We start from the raw sequence: 18,823 nt of genomic DNA, 5'->3' as shown, positions 1-18,823 counted from the left end.
CTTGCATTGCAACTAAGAAGAAAATGGGAAAACGGTGTGCAGAGAAGGATATGAATTGATCGTTCCGCGGCGCCGTCAAGGGCGCACCCCTATCAGTCGCGCAGCCCGGATCCAGCCGGCGCTATCATCTATGCCTTGCCACCGCTGGCCTCCTTCAGGACTGTCTTCCACTCGATATCGGACTTGTCATCGGCGTGGATGGAAGTGACGACGTTGAGAGCGTTCTTGAGAACCTCGCGGGTGCTGGCGTAGATCATGGACCACTGAGAAGCAAATTAGTTATTGAGTCTGAGGCTGCGACCTGGTTGGGAATCTTACGAGAGTGGGGGTCTCGCTAGGCACCCAGGAGATGAAGATAATCTTGCTTCTGTGAGAACATTCAGGTCAGCAGGGTGGAACCGGACAACAATTGTGATTGCAGGAATGCGCACCTCTTTCCCTCGCCGGGGATCTCGTACTCGACATCGTAGACGGCGTAACGGGGGGAGGCGCGGCCCTGGCTGTCCTTGGCATCGGCGAGCTCGTTGCGGAAGACCTCGTAGTCCTGGTCCTTGCCGACTGAGTCTACGACAACCGACTTCTTGTCGTCGGCGATCTTGTAGATGATGTACTTGGTCTTGCCGTGGCTCCGGCTGAAGTCTTGGAAGGCAGTGATGCAATCATCATGAATCTGGACACTGTAGGGGGCAAATGTCAATAAATGGTGAAAGTGAGGAGGAACCGGTTTCGAGCGCGGGAACCGACGACTTACCCGGATGCGAGCTGCGCGGTATGATAGTTAGTATTGAATGTAGCATGGCATGAGTTTGAGGGTCAATACTAACCGACATGATGGCTTATGTAGATGAGGGTGACAAAAAAAAGGACGGGCTGTCTCTATGTCAGTGGCTGTGGCAAAACTCGGAGGTTCTCTCAAGCTTCTCTTGAGAAGCCAAAGTAGTCACTTCAATTACTTACGGGAGATTGAAGGCGGAGATCAAGCAACGGGGATGAGACGGGGAAGATGGAGTTTGAGGGGTGAATTCCCAGGTGTTGCCATGGCCATAGTGGGGGTGGCTGCACGTGATATCAGACTTTTGATAAATTTAAGTGTTTGATACTTCTTTACAACTTGCGTGACATCTTAGGAATTGATATAATAGGTTTTGCTTTTATGATTTCTTACAATTTCCAAGACTGCTAGAGGTTTTTACTTGAAAATGACATATAGTATCAGGTGTATTCATGTTAATATTGAACAATCTTTTATGTTCTGAGGTTTTCTTTCTTTTTACACCAAAGTATCAAGTACATATATTAAGTACAAATATTCGAAATCACCTACTGCATAACACCATACATGTTAATGAGCCTCTCCAATGTGGGTGTCTGCGAGCTAAAATTGGCCCTTCAACCATGGGACACGTCAGTGGCTATTTTTGTCTTGGCCCACCTTTTTTGTTGTGATGTCCAAACGTAGGATAATTGACTGCTTCTGCCTATTTCAAGGTTGCAGGATTAATTGATTGCTTACATATCGTATACGTACACCTCCAGGGCTATCTAGGTAGACTCGACATATATAATCCAACGTAGCTTCCATGGTTCACCGATATATATATCGGACTCAAACATATAAAAAAATACACAAAACATTTAAACATAGCAAATTCATTTCTCATTTCTCAATCCATAATCAATATGAACAAGATCCAAGATCTAGGCTAGGTACATAATATAACCAAGACTTAAACCTTCGCCGCCGGCGCAAACCTAGCCCGCATCTTATCGACAACAGGCTTCTCATCATAAATAAAGTTAACACTCTCATGCGCAGCAGTCGCCTCAGCCCAGCGCTTAAATCTCGGAGTCTGCTGCAACAAAGTGTTCAACTTAGTAGAAACAAGGCCATGCTCAGGCTTAGCAAAGCTCAGGATTCTCAACAAGAACGAGCCAGACTGAACCTCAGCGAGAGTCAATTTCTCACTACCACCAAAGAAGGGGCCTTTACCCTCTGTGTCGGCGAGGAGAGGCTCAACCTCCTTCACGATAGCAGCGACCAATTGCTCGGCAGCGGCATCGCGCTCGGCCTCATCAGCAGCGCGGACGCTGGCGAAGAAGTGAGGAACGACTTTGCTGAAGAAGGCGTCGACGAAGAAGGAGAGACGTGCGCGGTAAAGGGCGTTTGAGACTGATGTGGTGGGGGGTAGGAGGTGGGATTGGTGTGCGTCCACGAGGAATTGGGCTACAATGCCAGATTCGGCTATGATAGTTCCATCGTAGGATATGGTGGGGACGAGGCCGCGCTGCATGGAATGTTAGTATACAGTTTAATACTATACGCGTAGTGTGAAGTGCAGATGTAGACAAGAGAGTACGGGAACCTTGGAAGACTGTCACTTACGGGGTTGATCTCCAGATACCACGGCTCACGTGGAGTGTTCAGGTCAATTGTGACTTCTTCATAGTCGAGACCGAGCTCCTTGAGGGCGATGTGCGCGCGGTGGGCCCAAGGGCAGAGACGGTTGGTGTAGAGGATGATCTTTGGGGAAGACATTATGTTGTATGGATTATGGGAATGGAGGTTGAGAAAAGGAAATTATATAGAAGAAAGACACGCCATTATAAAAGACATTGCGAAATTCCAACCTTCCAAGGAAGAGGGGTTGGATTAGTCAAATGCAATTGTTAAGCAATCCTGCGGAATGGACCGAATTGTCCCCGAACTCCGTTGATTACCGTTTTCGGATAAAATCTGACGCAGATGTGGGGATTTGGAAAGGGAGAGAATATCGATCTCTAGGGCTATGTTTTTTTTTTTTGGATTATATATCAAGGTAAGATTGTGCCTCAAGGTCTTTTGATAAAATTGGTCTAATTATGTACATACATTAAAGCGTGCACTATATGTGTCCGATATCTGAACCACTCTCATTTATCGGGGTATAGAAGTGATCTCAAGTGACAAACCGATGTGTAGTACGTAAAAAGACCGGAAATGTGCCCTTGGAATTGAAAAGCACATTGTCCGAGTCCGATGCGCCAGCGACCAGTTTCGAATCAAGTAGAAGAAGATAACGAGTAAAGTCAAAGGAAAAGACGAGAAGGCCGTCATAAAAAGGGGGGTATATCGAATACGAGTGTAAAATGAGCAATGAGCCGACCGTTGAGATCGATGGGAGGGGAATGGCCAGCCAGGGTGTAAAAAGCACCGGAAGACGGAAGGATCAACACGCTGTCGTCAAGACGTAATTTTGCATGATAACTGAGAATTGAGAACCGAGCTCAAACTTCCTCGTCTTCCTGGCCGCCATCGATGATCTTGTGCCAGTGCTGCGGTAGACAGATACAGACCAAGGGGAAGGCCTTAATCTCGCCTGACGGCATGGGCGACGAAGCACCATGCATGTGCGAGCCACTCGAGACACCACTGTCGCGCTGTTCGCGGTAATTCAGATCCTGATCCTCCGCGCGCTCGGGGAGTCGCACGCCCGTGGCCCAGCCATCGTCCCAGATACCGATCACCCTTAACATCTCGCCTCGGTCAAGTTCGAATTCGTCACCCGCTCGTGGTGAGTACGCCCATAGGACAGCAACTTTGTCGCCAGCGTGAATCTCATCTTGAGAGTAGTAGTCGCGGAAATATGACAGCTGCTCAGATCGACCACTGGTCACTGCTTCGGGGGAAGAGTATTGGTTTGTCGGGCCAGAGCGAGGCGAGCTGTCGCTTTCTAGTCCAGCCAGAATCGAGTTGCTCGAAAGTGAGCCATGGCGTTTCCCTGTCACTGGTGGAATTCTCTTGGACATAGCTCCTGGACTGGCGCCCATGCCTTCTGAGTCTGACGTGTCACTGTATTTGGCTCCGCCACCGTACATCGCTGCGGAAGTACGCGAATAGGCGGGTGATGAACTGGGCACTTCGCGCAGTGCAGACATCCGTGTGACTCGGCCTCCTGGAACCATATTGTACGACGTTGGGCTTGGGGGTTGTTGCATTGATGGCGATCCACCCTTTCTTTGTGGGTTTGGTTGGTTGAGTGAAGCTTCATTCAGCGTTTCACGACGGCGGCGGCGCCTGAAAATGCAAAGGAAGGCAAGGAGAGCAGCTAGAATACCAGCTCCTGCAATGGCGCCAACTACGATCCCGGCAATTGCGCCGCCCGACAAGCCATGGCTAGAATCGCCAGTAGCAGAAGGCGAGGGCGTGAGAGGTGGTAGAGTAACAGTCGGTACTGGCACACCGTCACATCGACTCGTGGCGTTGGATTTCGTGCAGCAGCTATCGGTGCCGCTCGCACAAAAAGTGCAGAGACCAATGGTATTTGTCGCAAAGCCACAGTTGTCAGGCTCATTCGCGGCTCCTTTAACACAATCTCCAGAAAGGGCATCGGATGGTTTTTCGCAAATGGTCAATTCGGCGTAAATTAGGTCCGTATAGTCCTTGTCGCTTTTGCCACATAAGTCTGTATTTGCCATAGTTTCCTGCTCGCTCCGGGCCCAAAGTGCGCATGTGTCGACGCAAATTGGTAGTGAGTCACCTGTAGAAAGTTTGCAGTTGGATATGGAGCTTTGCACAACGCTGCTGCACAAAACACTGGTTGTATACTGGGCATAGTAGTTGTTGGGCGCGCTCGAATTGAGGCCTTGGCATCCTAGTAAGTCATCATACCTGGGAGCGCGCATTAGTGACTCTTTTTCCATCCATTGGCGCGAATACATACTTTGTCGAGATGTATGACCCACGAACATAATCCTTTAATGAATTATCGAAATCCGTCAGATTCGACACGCCTTTGAGGAAAGGACTAACAGCGCACTGTCAGCAAACATTTCTTTCATCCATGGATACCCAATCGGGCGCGTTTCGACTCACAAGCTCGCATGTAAACTGGAACTAGTTGAAATGGACGAGCTACTCCAGGCAGGACAAGCGGTTGACCCCGAAAGGGAAATGCAAGAGTTCGGCATGTCAAGCAAAATCGGCGGTCTGGCCTTATAAATGGACCCAATTGGGTTATACCGCGGAATGTGTCAATTGCGAGAATGTCAATTGCGAGAATGTCCCAGGCGTGCGAATCGGATCGAAGAGAATTGGATATAGTCGACCCCAGGCCGAGACTTAAGCTCGAGACTCAAGCTAAGAAAAAAAAAACGCGTAAAAGGAAGGTAAACGAGTGAACTCGGGTTCTGAATGCCCGGAAGGAAAGGTCAACCGAGCCCCGTAGGCCTTTGAAAAGAAAATTTGAAAAGGAAAGAGATGACAAGACGAAGTTTCTAAGATTGGAAAGACAATCTTCAAGATGGTCTGGGCTTGTGGGTACAGGGGGGAGATGGGAAATAGGCAAATTATGAAACAAAGATGGCTGTACAAACGCTAATCTCGATGTTACCTATAGCCCTGGAGACCTCGGGAGGTCGGGGGGGAGATATAGAGAGATGATAAAAGGGGGTGGGGGGAAGAAGTTATCCCGTGTTTACCTCTCTTTTTCTTCTCTCCGGACTGTTTTGGGTATCAACGGTATTCTGAATATGTTGTATACGAACGCACTAAGGACTTTGCTAGAAAAATACAATAAGAAATTTATGATTGGCAATGTCTCTACGGAGTATAATTACTGTCAAATTCCGACCAGTTCCTCTCGCTAACCCCATTAGCTCAGGACGATCGCGTTCGCCTGGAAAAACTCGGCAATTTTACCAGCCTTTTCCGGGGATTATTTTCCGGATTACCTTACCTTTGCACTTGCATCCTGCACAGAATATAGCAATAGATATAGCACATTTCAAACGTTATATGTGATGTATCAGTTGAGAACGCGAGGGGGCCCGACTTGAACTTAGTATGGATGGAGTATAGGGTACCTGCGTATAAGCAGTAGGTACCCATCAATCGTATGTACCAGGTACTTACTGATATACATGTCAACAAAAACTGCCAACCCCCCGCTTCGGTAGACATCTGACGAGTCTGACAAAGTTCATCAATCGGTAAATACACGTACACCTTACTTTCAAGTATGGAATAGAGAGAAAGTGTATATCGTCGAAAGGCAATATATGTTGATGTATAATGTAGGGCTCTGGCAAATTATAGAGGTCATGTGACCCCTGACATCATCTGATTTGGACTGGGTAGGCTGCCGTCAGACAATCTGCGACTCTAAACTTTGGAATCCCCTCTAACCATTGCCACGAACTTCTGTATTAGATACAACTCACATTTTTTTTTTCTAAGACCAGATTCCAAAGACAGTGTGAGCCATGTGCAGCTCCGACATATTCCTAGCGGTCCTCGCCGTCTTCTTCCCACCTATCGCAGGTAAGACAAAACCCGCAAACCAATACACCTACACTAGTGTCAAATGCTAACCAAACCCCCGCATCTGCAGTCTGGGTCAAGGCTGGATTCTGCACTGCAGACTCGATTATCAACATAACTCTCACCCTACTCTGCTTTTTCCCCGGCCTCATCCACGCATGGTACATCATCCTCAAGTATCCGGAACCAAATGACGACGATGTAGCCTACGAGCCCATCCCTGGTGGCGGGAGTCGTCGTCGTGATCTGGAGAACGGAAACGTTACCTACTACTACGTCTCACACCAACAGCAACACCCCCCTCACCGTGGATATGGCACTGTCGACACCCACGGCCAGCCGTCGCCTGGCCCGGCGACCAAATCACACAACCACTCTGAAGAAAGTGGACATGCTGGAAGCAGCAGCGCACACCCTCCACCAACTTATGCTGAGGCTGTGAAGGGTGACAATAAGGTGCAGAATCATGATTGAGAATGAGGCTGCACTCGGTGGGTGGCGTCCTCGGCTCGCCATTGTCTCATCGCTCACGTCGATCTCGACCCTGTTGTACTATCCATACCCCCTCCGCTTTGCTGTTCTTGTACGCAATTTTTGAGAACTGCATCCTTATGCTATGACTTATGACGCAGGAATGTTCTATGTAATTCTGAATTTTTGATTTTACTCACTGGTTTATGGTTGTCTTCGAGTATGTTTTTTTTATAACACCTGATATTATACCGGTCCTTTTATCCTAGTCTTGGAGGTATTCAGCCAAGTCCTAGATATTAGCCTTTATCTACCATGTAGACTTTAGTGAAGCGTATCGTTTCAAGAGGGTTTGCTTTTCGGCTTTGATTTCTAGTCATTTTGGTGTTAAATATTGCCTTTGCCATGTTTCTTCGTGTCTTTTCAAATTTACGGGCTCTCGAGAGAATAGGTGAGTATTGAAGCTACTGACACTTTATCTGATTGAGCATAACTGGAAACGGTTGTATGTAGTATTGTGGGTCAGTATGTCGCATCGCGCTTCAAAGCACGCCCTTCTTCATTGAGTTCTCTCCAACAGGCCGAGTGGATCGCACCTTTGCTGGTCGTCAAAATTCGAGGGTTGATGTTGATATTGATGTTGTTGTTGATGTAGTATACACATACAGATACAACACTAGAACGCCACGTTGAATCCGGTATCCCAAGACAAAGATAATAGAATCGAGCAGAAAATAATTGACGGCCCAAAGCCGCTTGGTTCACAAACGGAAAAACAAGTCATTATTTGAGATGCAGTGTGCTGTGGTAGGAGCAGAGAAAAGGAGACTGTGGTGATCAATTGCAAAGACTCATACTAGTCATCTTGATGACTAGGCGGCCCCTTGGTCTCCCAATTCATTCCGACTGGAATTTTCTGGAACTAGGTTTACCTAGTGAGCATCATGGCTGTCGATGATAGTGTATGTTTATAGCGTGTGGATAGTCTGCGTCTTGAGTACCGGCTGATTGGCGCACCTGCAAAGAGCCATACATCTCCCTCGGTATGGTCTCGGCGGTTTGAGGGTTTAATAAACAGGTGGCCAGCTGTCGAGCTGGTGCCATCAGAACTTTATCATTGATTCCGGGCAGTTTTGCCATTGTGCCGCGGAGAACGCTATAGTCGGGCCTTGTTGATGTGACTCGTACCAATGCTCTTGGATCGGATTGTGTCATCCTTCGTATACTGGTCTCTAGAATTGTGAGTTCTATGAACAGTGATTCTTGGACAAGCCTTGGACTTACCGTATCATCACAAGAGAAATGTTGAGTGTCTCCATTGCCCCGTCGGCCGGCTTTTTATATCGAGCTAGAAGTGATACAACTCATGCAGTCTCGATGACTTTGTATTAGCTCGGCTTTTTTTTGAAGCATGTATCTTCTTCCACTTCTTGTCTTCAATCTAGGCCGAAGATAAAAGTCATAACAAGGACGTGAATCTGGCGTCGAATCTAGGGTGTGATTACAACAAGTTTTGATCCTGGAGTGACAGTCGTCGCTTCCTGTTCTTTCTCGGATCTCTTTTAAGATAAATATGCCTTCAGTGGATTCGACATCATGCCTACATTGGGTAGCATCTGATCAATCCTTTATTTCCTCAAGACATATGACTTGACAACTCATTCCTTGTAGTCACTGAAGGTTGTGTGGATTGGAACTTCGATTGGTCAGGAGTCTCATGAACTCGAATGACCTATACTAAGTCAGTCATGGAGCCTCCTAGGGTGCTTTATATCTTGTATAACATACCAGCTATATCGGCATGGAATAACAGACTTGCAGAATCTGAACAGGTATAAATTCGAAGATATCAAATGACACAAATGAAGATAGTGATGAGAAATGTCCGCCCAATAGAGTATATAATGGTTAGTGCGGCTGGAGAGGTAGGCCTAAAATGGGCTTGATGCCTTAGCAAATTCTGGCAGTAGCCCGATGAAAAGGGGGAAGTACCCCAGTAGATATAGATGGAGGCAGGGCAATGTAATGAGAGATGACATAGTATAAAAGAAGATACCAAAAGGAAAGAATGAGAGAGATGGCACACGGTGAGTTGGTCACGGATTTACCTTTTAAACAGTTAATTAGACAAAGAATTGCTTGACAAACTAAGAGTAGACATCAGATGTGTTTCGTCTACTTCTATGGTCACGATATAAGACAGGCCACGGAATACTCTCAAAATACTTACATTTGGCCCATTATATGGCTCGGTAAAGTCTTTCTGATATTCTTAGATTCTTTTTATACATTCCTAGCCTTTATCATTGCCATAGCCAGAAAGATAATACAAACTCTCCTAAGTTTTTCGATGGTAAAATGGATTAAAACACGTATAATATTTGATATCATCTAGGTCCTTTTCATGGTAGATATCAAATCCAAGTGGGAAAAATTAGTGAAATCAGCTTTACTTGAATCAGAATATAAATGCCATTAGCTAAATATATGAATAATAGAACATTTCAACTGGGCTTGGAAGACATAGAAACTAGCAATCTGATAAGGCTATCCGAGGCCAAGTCCCTTCCCGAGATGATCCTCACCTCTTTGCACCACCACCACTTCCTGCCACGAGCCTGTGGCCCTTGTTTTGGCCATGCAGTCTATGCCACAACTGCTTAGGCAATCACTCCGATCAAGCCTACAATTAACAAGCGCTTCACCCGTGCGAACGCACTTCCGCCCTACATTCTCCGTCAGACCGACTCCGCGGAGCTTCTCCGCTTGTGTACAATGCCAATTCCGCCGACAGCCGGGCACATATTTGGCCTACAATGACCGAGAAAAGTTCTCCGCTGATACCGAGAGATTAATCAGGGAAAAGGAAAAGGAACTCGCCGAGCAGGAGCTCGCTTCCCGCGACCCGGTCCCGATCCCGGGTGTGGAGGCGGGCAGTTCTGTCGATTCGGTTCCTCCTCCCACAGAGACCGATCAGACCACCGCACAACCGCAAACAAAGGAGAATGAAAAGGAACAGTCGGTTTCTCAGGAGGATGAAGCTAGTGCTGCTGGCGCGAAGAGCGGAGGCCTGCCCTCGTACTTGGAAAGCCGTCGGTCAAAATGGTCCAAGCAGTTCAGTACAATGATGGACAATGTGCAATCGAATGTTTTCGTAGCGGGTCAGCGTTTAAATGACCTGACTGGATACTCCAGCATCGAAGCTCTGAAGAACGAGATTCAGTTCCACGGTATGTAGCAATGCACAGCCCGAACCCGCCGACATACCAGAAACTAATCCCAGCGAATGATCTAGAGGACCGACTCCGCACTGCCCGAACAAATGTCAAGAAAGCGAAAGAAGAGTACGCCAAGGCGATTAACCGCCGCTCAACCTCCCAACGCGAAGTAAACGAGCTCCTCCAACGCAAGCACGCCTGGTCCTCAACAGACCTGGAACGATTCACCCTCCTCTACCGCAACGACCACACGAACGAGGTCGCCGAAACAGAGACTTCGCAAGCTCTATCAGCCTGCGAGCGCGAAGCTGAAGAAGCGGCTGCGCAGCTGAGCAAGAGCATCCTCTCGCGATACCACGAGGAGCAAGTCTGGTCTGACAAGATCCGCCGCATGTCGACATGGGGAACCTGGGGTCTGATGGGTGTGAACGTCCTGCTATTCCTTGTCTTCCAGATTCTCGTGGAGCCGTGGCGTCGGAAGCGACTCGTCAAGGGTTTCGAGGATAAGGTCGTTGAAGCGTTGGAGAAAGAGAAGGTTCTGAACCGGGCTATGTTTGCTGAGAACGCTATCGCGATCTCGGCGCTGCCAAATACCTCTATTCTCCCTGGGGTTGCTGATTCTACCTCCGAGAACGCAATTGAGGCCACTCCTTCTCTTTTGATTGAGCCGAAGATTACTGCGACAGAGATTGATCCGTCCAGTACGGGTTCTGTCGTATCGGTGACCGATGCTAATGCCTCCCAGTCCCTCAAAACTCGCCTCTCCAACATTACTTCTCCGGTTTTGTCGGTCGAGTATTGGAGGCAGGTGGTTAGCGAGTTCTTCAGTGATCGCAACATTGCTGTCTCCCAATACGATGTTACCGCTGTGGCTCTTCAGAGTGCTGCGGCTGGTGCAGCTGTGACGGGCCTACTGTTCGCCCTGATCGGATCACGGTAAAAAATCATTTCATCTGAGCATGTTATATTGCATCACCAGCGAGGACTTGTGTTCTGGTTCATGTCTGGTCTTTTGATAATTGCCCTTTTGGTTTGGGTGGCCATACTTGTACATACATTTGAGAAAATAGATAAGCAGTTGGATATAACTTTGGAATCGAGTTAAGTGTATGAATACTGTGATACTCTTGGAAGCGAGTTATATCAAAATAACGGAGCATTGGCGTTGATTGGTGCTTCTACAAGAGAGCCAAAGGAGCTTTGATTTAGATTTAGAACAAAGGAAATAACATGACTAGGTGATACACTAAATGAAGAACATATGTACTAAAGAAGACCATGCAAACCCCTGGCCTGATTATCTCTCCACAGCTCGTGTGTTTGCCATGGAGAAAGATCAGGATTCAAGAAGATAGGGACAAGGGAAGAAGAGGCTCATTTTTTGTCCATATTAAAACACAGGTCTCTTAATCTTGACAAGACACACGGCCGCTCTGTCTAAAAAAGGGAAGAAAAACACACAAGCACATACACAGATAGATAGGATACATGATCCCTCCATCTTTATCTCATCCACACTTCTAATGAGACAATCCGGCGATCAGAAAAAGGGTGTATTCAAAAATTCGCTTAACCGATAACCAGGGTCTCCTCCTCGGGGAAGCTGTAGACGGGAACCTCCAGGTTCAGAGGGGCGGGGCCCTTGCGAATACGGCCGGAGATATCGTAGTGGGAACCGTGGCAGGGGCAGAACCAGCCGCCGTAGTCACCGGCCTCACCGATGGGGACACAACCCAAGTGGGTGCAGACACCTGGGGAGAGTTAGAATGTTTCAGGTTCGCGAATCGCATGTTCACTTACCGAGCATGACGAGCCACTCGGGACGCTGGACGCGGTCCTCATCGGGCTGGGGGTCACGGAGACCCTCCCACTTAGATTCGCGGGCCTCATCGATCTCGGCCTGAGTGCGGTGACGGATGAAGACGGGCTTACCACGCCACTTGATGATGACCTGTTGGAGACGGTGTTAGATAGGGATCATGGATACTGGAATCGGGTAGATGAAAAGGATGGAAACACGTACGTTCTTGCCCTCGGGGATGGAACCAAGAGCGATCTCGACCTTGGCCTGGGCCAGGACATCGGCGGAGGCGGACATGTTGACCAGGAAATCTGGAGAAAGGATAACATCAGTCGTTTGCTCAAAAGTTGCCCGAATTTCCCCGATTATTCAAGAAAACTGGCTCGAGAATATCGTTCAATCGCTATATCCCATGCAATGCGATTCCCATTTCTGATTCGAAGAATTGACAAAAACCTACCCTGGACAGTAGCCTTGGCACCGACAGCGGACGCCAGACCGAGGGATCCGGCCATGAAATAGGAGAAGACCTGGTTGGAGCGGGCCGAGTTCTTGGACTTGTACTTGCTGAAGTCGGGGATCTTTAGGGTCGAGCCAGCCTCGTTAGCGGTGGCGAAGGGAGACTGGAAGGACGACTTCGCATCGGCAACTCCCCTCCGCTGGCAGGAGGTGACGGCGGCGCGGGCGGTGGGGAGCTGCTGTCGAGCGACGGTGCGCAGCAGAGTGCTGGAAGCGGAGGAGAGCGACATTGTGAGGACAATTGACCACGGGGGGAATTGAGCCGCGAGTTGTGGGGAGGTGAGGATAGAGGGTGGATGAAGTCGGAAGTTGAAGTTGGAGCCAGAGCTTTCGCTAGCGATCGGAATCACGGGGCCTGTCATTGGCTGATCCGTTCCCGTTCACTCCCTAACAAGAAAACATTCGACAACTTTTATACTCTTTGAATATGATATCTTTGATTGAGAATGATTAATTATTGATGTTTCTACCTAAAAATTTGATTCATCAATTGTATATCTCGTTTTCTTAATATCTAAACCGGACCCAATGCGATACAAAATCCCAAAACCAATGCGCAAGGAAAACCCATCAGAAAAACTCCTATGCAAATAACAAGATTCAAAAAGGTATAATATACTGCAATCAATCTTGCATTTCCACATCATGGTCATGGGTTGCCATGGGTTCGACTGTCCGGTCCGCAATCAATGCGCTTACAGGGACCATCGGCCGAGGAACCGAAGGAGATGTTGTCTTTGAATCTTCTCTTCGTGGGGTGGAATCCCCCATGCCTGTGCCGTTTGCTGGTGCAGGTGCACCGGTACCGTTGAGAGTACGCTGGCCCTTCTCGATGACGCCTTGATTCGCCGCATCCTTTGCCTTCTTCTCCTTGAATTGTTTGTAGGTTGTAGTCTTAGGGATCACGTCGGAAAGGAACTCGAGATTGTCGGTGTGTGATACCGCCGAGGCTATTTCACGTTAGCATTCTGTTCGACTTCTTCTTAACCGTAGTATAGGCATAACCCACCGAGATCTTTGTACTGGACGGTCTTGCGTGGTTTTCGCTCGGCCTTGACCACGTTGTGCCCTTGCTCAGCAAGATATTGGATGAACATCTCCTAGATATAACATTAGTCGGTGTTCGAGGTATTTAGGTAAAGGGTGCGGCGTACGGTAGCCATTGCGATGACGAAGGTCGCGTTGTTCGAGCATTGTACGATATCCTCATCCAACTGGATAATCTTTTTAATTCGAGCAACTATTGAAATGAATTAGTACGTCAATCCAAAGTAAAAGTAGTGTCTGGGACTTACTCGGAAGTGCACTCTGTCCGGTGATCTCATCCGGCTCTCCCACAGGCTTTGGAGGCATGGTGTTTAATTGTGGAATAAAGTATTAGGAGAATATAGGTATACAACTTGCAGTATCCGCCAGTCAAATATTCCCTTTGTAGAAGCAAGTTGGCGCGAGCGTGGAGTCGAGAAAGAGTAAAACGCGTGGCCGCGTTATCTCAGGAGGCTCCCCGTTATCGATCCATGGATACTTGGCGACTTCGCTTTGTCACATCATCTACTTCTAAGAGCTCCATTCACCCCTGTCTTCTCATTGTTACTTATAGGGTGTTGACTAGAAACATCAAGGGGAAGCTGACTTCGAATTTGAGAGTTCCTCTTTCTACAGAGCGTCCATTGTGGGCACAAATCATCGAGTCAACCTTAAATCGACTATGCTGACTCTACCTCCTCGATCAATGTTATGACCTCTCCACACCCCTCCCCGGCCTTTGATAGGTCCCTTTCAGTGTCAAGAGAGCGGCGCACATCACGAAGGGTTTCCGGTCGTTCTATGCCCTCCGACCCACGAGCCGATGCCGACGACCAAGAAGCCCCCGCCATCCCAGAAGAGATCAATGAAGTCAAGCGATATGAAGATTTTACTACAATAGACTGGGTCCAAGATGCAGTTTACGAGCAGTCACGGCGGCGCGCGAAACGGCGCAGCGGTTCTGGATTTTGGGATCAGGAAGGGATCCTTGGCTGGAGACGGAAGATGTACGAGTCATACGACGCAGGCCAGGCATGGCTTGTTGTTACGCTTGTGGGCATGGCAATTGGATTAAACTCGGCTGTGCTCAATATTATTACCGAATGGCTCTCTGATATTAAGCTGGGTCACTGTACTACTGCATTCTATCTCAATGAGTCTTTCTGCTGCTGGGGTGCTGAGAATGGTATGTTCAGCAAGTTGTACTATGCCTCTTATAAACTGACCCGTTTCCTTGATAGGCTGCCCCGAGTGGAAACACTGGACTTCATTCTGGCTGATTAATTATGTTTTCTATTTCTTTGGCGCGGTAAGACATGTGCCCTGCTGATTCCGTGAAACTATGGATCCATAGGCTAATGTGGAAGATAGTTACTACTTTCATCAATCGCCGCAGTTCTGGTCAAATCATTTGCGCCATACGCCGCAGGCTCTGGTATCTCAGAGATCAAATGCATTATTGCTGGCTTCGTCATGAAGGGCTTTTTAGGTGCCTGGACTCTTCTAATCAAGTCAATTGCCCTTCCACTAGCTATTGCGTCGGGCTTGTCTGTTGGAAAAGAGGGACCCAGCGTGCATTTTGCCGTGTGTACTGGAAACGTGATATCACGGTTCTTTGGTAAATATAAACAAAATGCATCGAAGACGAGAGAAATCTTGACTGCCTCAGCGGCAGCTGGTGTAGCTGTCGCTTTTGGCAGTCCAATTGGAGGCGTGCTCTTCTCCTTGGAGGTGAGCTCAAACGCACGCTAGCTCAGAGTCTGAAAGCTGACGGTCAATAGGAAATGGCAAACTATTTCCCCCTCAAGACTCTTTGGCGCAGCTATTTCTGTGCCTTGGTAGCAACTAGTGTGCTTGCGGTACGTCTCCCATATTGTCAATTGATTATGGACTATACCTGATCCATTCTAGGCTGTTAATCCTTTCCGAACCGGTCAATTGGTCATGTTCCAAGTCGAGTATAATCGTACATGGCACTTTTTCGAGTTCATCTTCTTTATTTTCCTTGGTGTCTTCGGTGGACTTTACGGTGCATTCGTAATGAAATGGAACATTCGAATGGCCGCATTCCGCAAGAAATACCTCTCACAGTGGCCTATAACCGAGTCGGTTGTCCTCGCGGGACTCACTGCGATACTATGTTACCCCAACATGTTTCTAAAGATCAACATGACCGCAATGATGGAGATCCTATTCCGCGAATGCGAGGGTGGCCATGACTATGCTGGACTATGCGAGTACGAACATTCCCCTCCCTATGCATAGGAGAACATTACTAACTCATTGCAGAGCAAAGAACCGATGGTCGATGGTCTTCTCACTAGCTATTGCGACTGTTCTTCGAACTGGTTTGGTAATTATTTCCTACGGGTGCAAGGTTCCAGCCGGTATCTTCGTGCCTTCAATGGCCGTCGGAGCTTCATTCGGCCGCATGATTGGAATCATGGTACAGGCACTACATGAATCATTCCCCCAATCAGCATTCTTCGCTTCATGTGACCCAGACGTTCCTTGCATTACTCCAGGAACATATGCGTTCCTGGGAGCTGGGGCGGCCCTCAGTGGAATCATGCATTTGACCATCTCTGTAACGGTCATCATGTTCGAGCTGACCGGTGCACTGACCTACATCCTACCGACCATGGTGAGACCTCGTCCCGAATGAAATAATTCCATTTAACCATGCTCACTATATGTACAGATTGTAGTAGGCGTGACCAAAGCCGTCGGCGATCGATTCGGCAGTGGCGGTATCGCCGATCGAATGATTTGGTTCAACGGATTCCCATTCCTAGACAACAAAGAGGATCACGTCTTCAATGTGCCTGTATCCCACGCAATGACCCCAGGCCCGCTCTCGGTGCCAGCATCAGATTTCCCCGTGCGCGAAGCAGAGCATCTTCTAAACGACAACAAATTCCAAGGCTTCCCAGTCGTGGAGGACCGCACTTCCAAGATCCTAGTCGGATACATCGGCCGAACAGAACTCCGGTACGCCATTGACCGCGCCCGAAACCAGGGACTGGTGGCTCCAAACGCCCGGTGCGTTTTCACCAAAGAGGCCGCCGATGCAGCCGTGGCGCGCAGGGCATCCGTCTCGGGAAACTCTCGGTCATCAGATACATTCGATGCAATCCAGAGGAGCGTAGGAGCTCCTTTTGTCGATTTCTCGCGATATGTCGACCACACCCCGTTGGCTGTTCATCCGCGCCATCCTCTCGAAACGGTCATGGAGATCTTCAAGAAGATGGGTCCGCGAGTCATTCTCGTGGAGCATCGCGGTAAACTCACCGGTCTGGTTACTGTCAAGGACTGTTTGAAGTATCAGTTCAAGGTTGAGGCCGAGGAACATACATTGGCAGCAACGACTTCGTCTGAATTTTCTACGCTTGGTGCGCAACCGAACCCTGCCCCTGAAACACTGGAAGATCGCTTGTGGCGGCTCATTCAGACCGTGGCTGTGTTCGTGTCTGGTAAGGTCTCCCGCCGGCCGGTCCGGTTGCGTGATCGCACTGTCCCCAGGCAATCGGAGCCGTCGGATGTCCTAGAAGAGGGGGAGGTTGACGCGGCGGTTGAATTGGAGGACAGAGAGGATCGGCCGATGATCCCGTAAAAAGTGGGATCATTATGTTGCCATGTTTATGCATGTACTTTACGTTGATAGATTTTTTTTTTTGCTACATACCAAGCGTTGCTCGCCCATCCATTTCTCTATCGCAAGCTCCAATGTGTTCAAGACATAGAGGCAAGACCTTTCTCCGTATCCCATCAGAGTAAAAGGCGCCCATTACGATCTACACTAGCCCTATCGCACTTTTTTCTGTTAAATTCTTTTGACGGCTATATGAAACATGCCCTAAGAACAGATATGTGGTTTTCCAAACCGACGTACCTCCATAACGAACTCTTTCCCTTCTTCTTGTTATTTTAGGTAGAAGGATGATTGGACATGAATTGGAATTGTAATGACCTCCTCGTAGAACCGAATAGCTGGTGCAAACATGTTTTGCTGACCAGTGGGTGATGACTCGAGCATTCATGTACCAGTGGATAGGTAGATTCAGTTCAATCATTTGATGAAGGTCAACATTGAAATCTCGCAGTGTGAAGTTCGTAGCACGCGGAGGTTGAGAGCTCGTGGAGAGTCGACGTATATTTGGACGAGTGGACTCGGATTAGTGTGCCATGAACCGCAGTATCCTCGGTTGTAGCATTGAATAGAGCCGGGAAAAATGGGCGTTCATGAACGCCTGTCAAGAGGCTTTGAGCAGTCGGAGAATGCGCTCTATGACGAACCCCATTCCAGGCGAGAATTCCAGTGAGAAAAGGGGTTCCAAGACAAGGTGGGGGTATTGGTGTCGCAGGCCGGCGATTGTACTGATTCTTCAGCAGTATCATTTTCGCATTTGGGTCATACTGAGGATAGTGTTCCGAAATCTCCAAGCAGAATGCGACCACCGCGTTGAGTCTTTTATGGCCCGTATTCTTGCATTGTCCGACATGCGGATGAATCGAATGCTCATAAGTGTTCTAGGTTGTGGGACTCCATTCGATTGCTCCTTGTTGTGACCTTTTCTTGGAATCATGCAGAACAATGTGGCACGAGTCAGGAACATCAATGTTTTGGGGCTCTGTCAAAGGGAAATCGTCCGATTCCGAAGCGACGCCATCAGAAGTCCTTCGAGAGACGCCCAGCAGACCAATCATTGGTCTTTGCTGATTCACTTCCGAATCACTCAAGATTGGCAATGCTCCTTGTAGCCACACTACTTTCCGTGTGGATTTCTAGCAAAGAACAGTTTTGGGCAGGATGTCCATCTCCCTAGCATGTGTGATGTGCTTGAGATAGCATTAACAAGCCCTAGGGGTGTCCTACTGGCAATAATCGACCGTAAGGTTTCGGTTCGATTTGGCAATATTTCTGGCTGGAGTGTCAACATCCAGCAAACAATTTCAGCAGCTCCTTGCCTTCGACTTGTAGAATCATTCCATCTCCCGTTGGAATGATATAAGATTGGACATTCGGCTCCCATCACCAAGGCGATATGTCCTTCCATTCAAGGATTATCCAATTCCTTCTCAAATATCCAGGCCCAACATGGAATGGTGTGTCTGGGCTATCCGGGGATATAGAGTAGGGAAACTGCAATAAGTCAGGAGATTGTCCAATAATCACAGTGGCTTCACTCACTAGGGTGTCCCCTTCAGCGTGTTATGGACACTTTGTGATGGCCCAGAATGGGTGAATGAGAAAGAAAGAAAGAAAGAAAGAAAGAAAGAAAGAAAAGTCAGAAGTCAGAAGAAGTAAACGTTGAATTCTTCCAAAGGCAAGTGCATTCCCCAGAGGTTCTTTCCTCAGGTTCTCCCCTTAACATATCAACATGTCTTCTTCTTCTTCTTCTTCTTCTTCTTCTCCTCACCCCCCCCCCCTCCACCCCCACACCACCCCTCTCCCTCCCTCCCCCCCCACTCTTTTTTTTTTTTTTTTTA

The 18,823-nt window shown here is 48.2% G+C and overlaps 8 protein-coding genes across 8 annotated transcripts; 3 read left to right on the top strand and 5 right to left on the bottom strand.

Moving 5' to 3' along the window:
• Window positions 1–128: 128 nt before the first annotated feature.
• PGRI_010580 (actin-binding ADF family protein) lies at window positions 129–830 on the bottom strand (the record flags this gene model as incomplete). Its single annotated transcript, XM_040788771.1, has 5 exons — window positions 129–263; window positions 319–367; window positions 432–677; window positions 752–762; window positions 825–830. The coding sequence occupies 5 exons, from the start codon at window positions 828–830 to the stop codon at window positions 129–131; spliced, it is 447 nt and encodes a 148-aa protein (XP_040645724.1).
• Window positions 831–1,727: 897 nt separating this feature from the next.
• Window positions 1,728–2,536, bottom strand: PGRI_010570 (glutathione S-transferase family protein; the record flags this gene model as incomplete). Its single annotated transcript, XM_040788770.1, has 2 exons — window positions 1,728–2,285; window positions 2,384–2,536. 2 exons carry the CDS (start codon window positions 2,534–2,536, stop codon window positions 1,728–1,730), a joined length of 711 nt encoding a protein of 236 aa, XP_040645723.1.
• A 728-nt stretch (window positions 2,537–3,264) lies between these two features.
• Window positions 3,265–4,698, bottom strand: PGRI_010560 (SH3 domain protein; the record flags this gene model as incomplete). Its single annotated transcript, XM_040788769.1, has 1 exon — window positions 3,265–4,698. The coding sequence occupies one exon, from the start codon at window positions 4,696–4,698 to the stop codon at window positions 3,265–3,267; it is 1,434 nt and encodes a 477-aa protein (XP_040645722.1).
• A 1,542-nt stretch (window positions 4,699–6,240) lies between these two features.
• On the top strand, window positions 6,241–6,772 carry PGRI_010550 (putative stress response RCI peptide; the record flags this gene model as incomplete). Its single annotated transcript, XM_040788768.1, has 2 exons — window positions 6,241–6,298; window positions 6,369–6,772. 2 exons carry the CDS (start codon window positions 6,241–6,243, stop codon window positions 6,770–6,772), a joined length of 462 nt encoding a protein of 153 aa, XP_040645721.1.
• A 2,635-nt stretch (window positions 6,773–9,407) lies between these two features.
• she9 (putative mitochondrion biogenesis protein (She9)) lies at window positions 9,408–10,927 on the top strand (the record flags this gene model as incomplete). Its single annotated transcript, XM_040788767.1, has 2 exons — window positions 9,408–9,999; window positions 10,065–10,927. 2 exons carry the CDS (start codon window positions 9,408–9,410, stop codon window positions 10,925–10,927), a joined length of 1,455 nt encoding a protein of 484 aa, XP_040645720.1.
• Window positions 10,928–11,556: 629 nt separating this feature from the next.
• On the bottom strand, window positions 11,557–12,669 carry rip1 (ubiquinol--cytochrome-c reductase catalytic subunit RIP1; the record flags this gene model as incomplete). The annotated part of the gene is made up of 4 exons (XM_040788766.1): window positions 11,557–11,738; window positions 11,788–11,938; window positions 12,011–12,099; window positions 12,249–12,669. The coding sequence occupies 4 exons, from the start codon at window positions 12,667–12,669 to the stop codon at window positions 11,557–11,559; spliced, it is 843 nt and encodes a 280-aa protein (XP_040645719.1).
• A 262-nt stretch (window positions 12,670–12,931) lies between these two features.
• On the bottom strand, window positions 12,932–13,660 carry PGRI_010520 (histone-fold domain-containing protein; the record flags this gene model as incomplete). The annotated part of the gene is made up of 4 exons (XM_040788765.1): window positions 12,932–13,257; window positions 13,317–13,407; window positions 13,462–13,547; window positions 13,603–13,660. The coding sequence occupies 4 exons, from the start codon at window positions 13,658–13,660 to the stop codon at window positions 12,932–12,934; spliced, it is 561 nt and encodes a 186-aa protein (XP_040645718.1).
• Window positions 13,661–14,134: 474 nt separating this feature from the next.
• Window positions 14,135–16,946, top strand: PGRI_010510 (chloride channel protein; the record flags this gene model as incomplete). The annotated part of the gene is made up of 7 exons (XM_040788764.1): window positions 14,135–14,519; window positions 14,575–14,642; window positions 14,705–15,064; window positions 15,115–15,192; window positions 15,245–15,570; window positions 15,623–15,977; window positions 16,035–16,946. The coding sequence occupies 7 exons, from the start codon at window positions 14,135–14,137 to the stop codon at window positions 16,944–16,946; spliced, it is 2,484 nt and encodes an 827-aa protein (XP_040645717.1).
• Window positions 16,947–18,823: the final 1,877 nt, after the last annotated feature.

This window comes from Penicillium griseofulvum, assembly GCF_001561935.1.
Source record: "Penicillium griseofulvum strain PG3 chromosome Unknown contig_80, whole genome shotgun sequence".
Taxonomy (NCBI): Eukaryota; Fungi; Ascomycota; class Eurotiomycetes; order Eurotiales; family Aspergillaceae; genus Penicillium; species Penicillium griseofulvum.
This window is presented reverse-complemented; position numbering and strand designations above follow the sequence as displayed.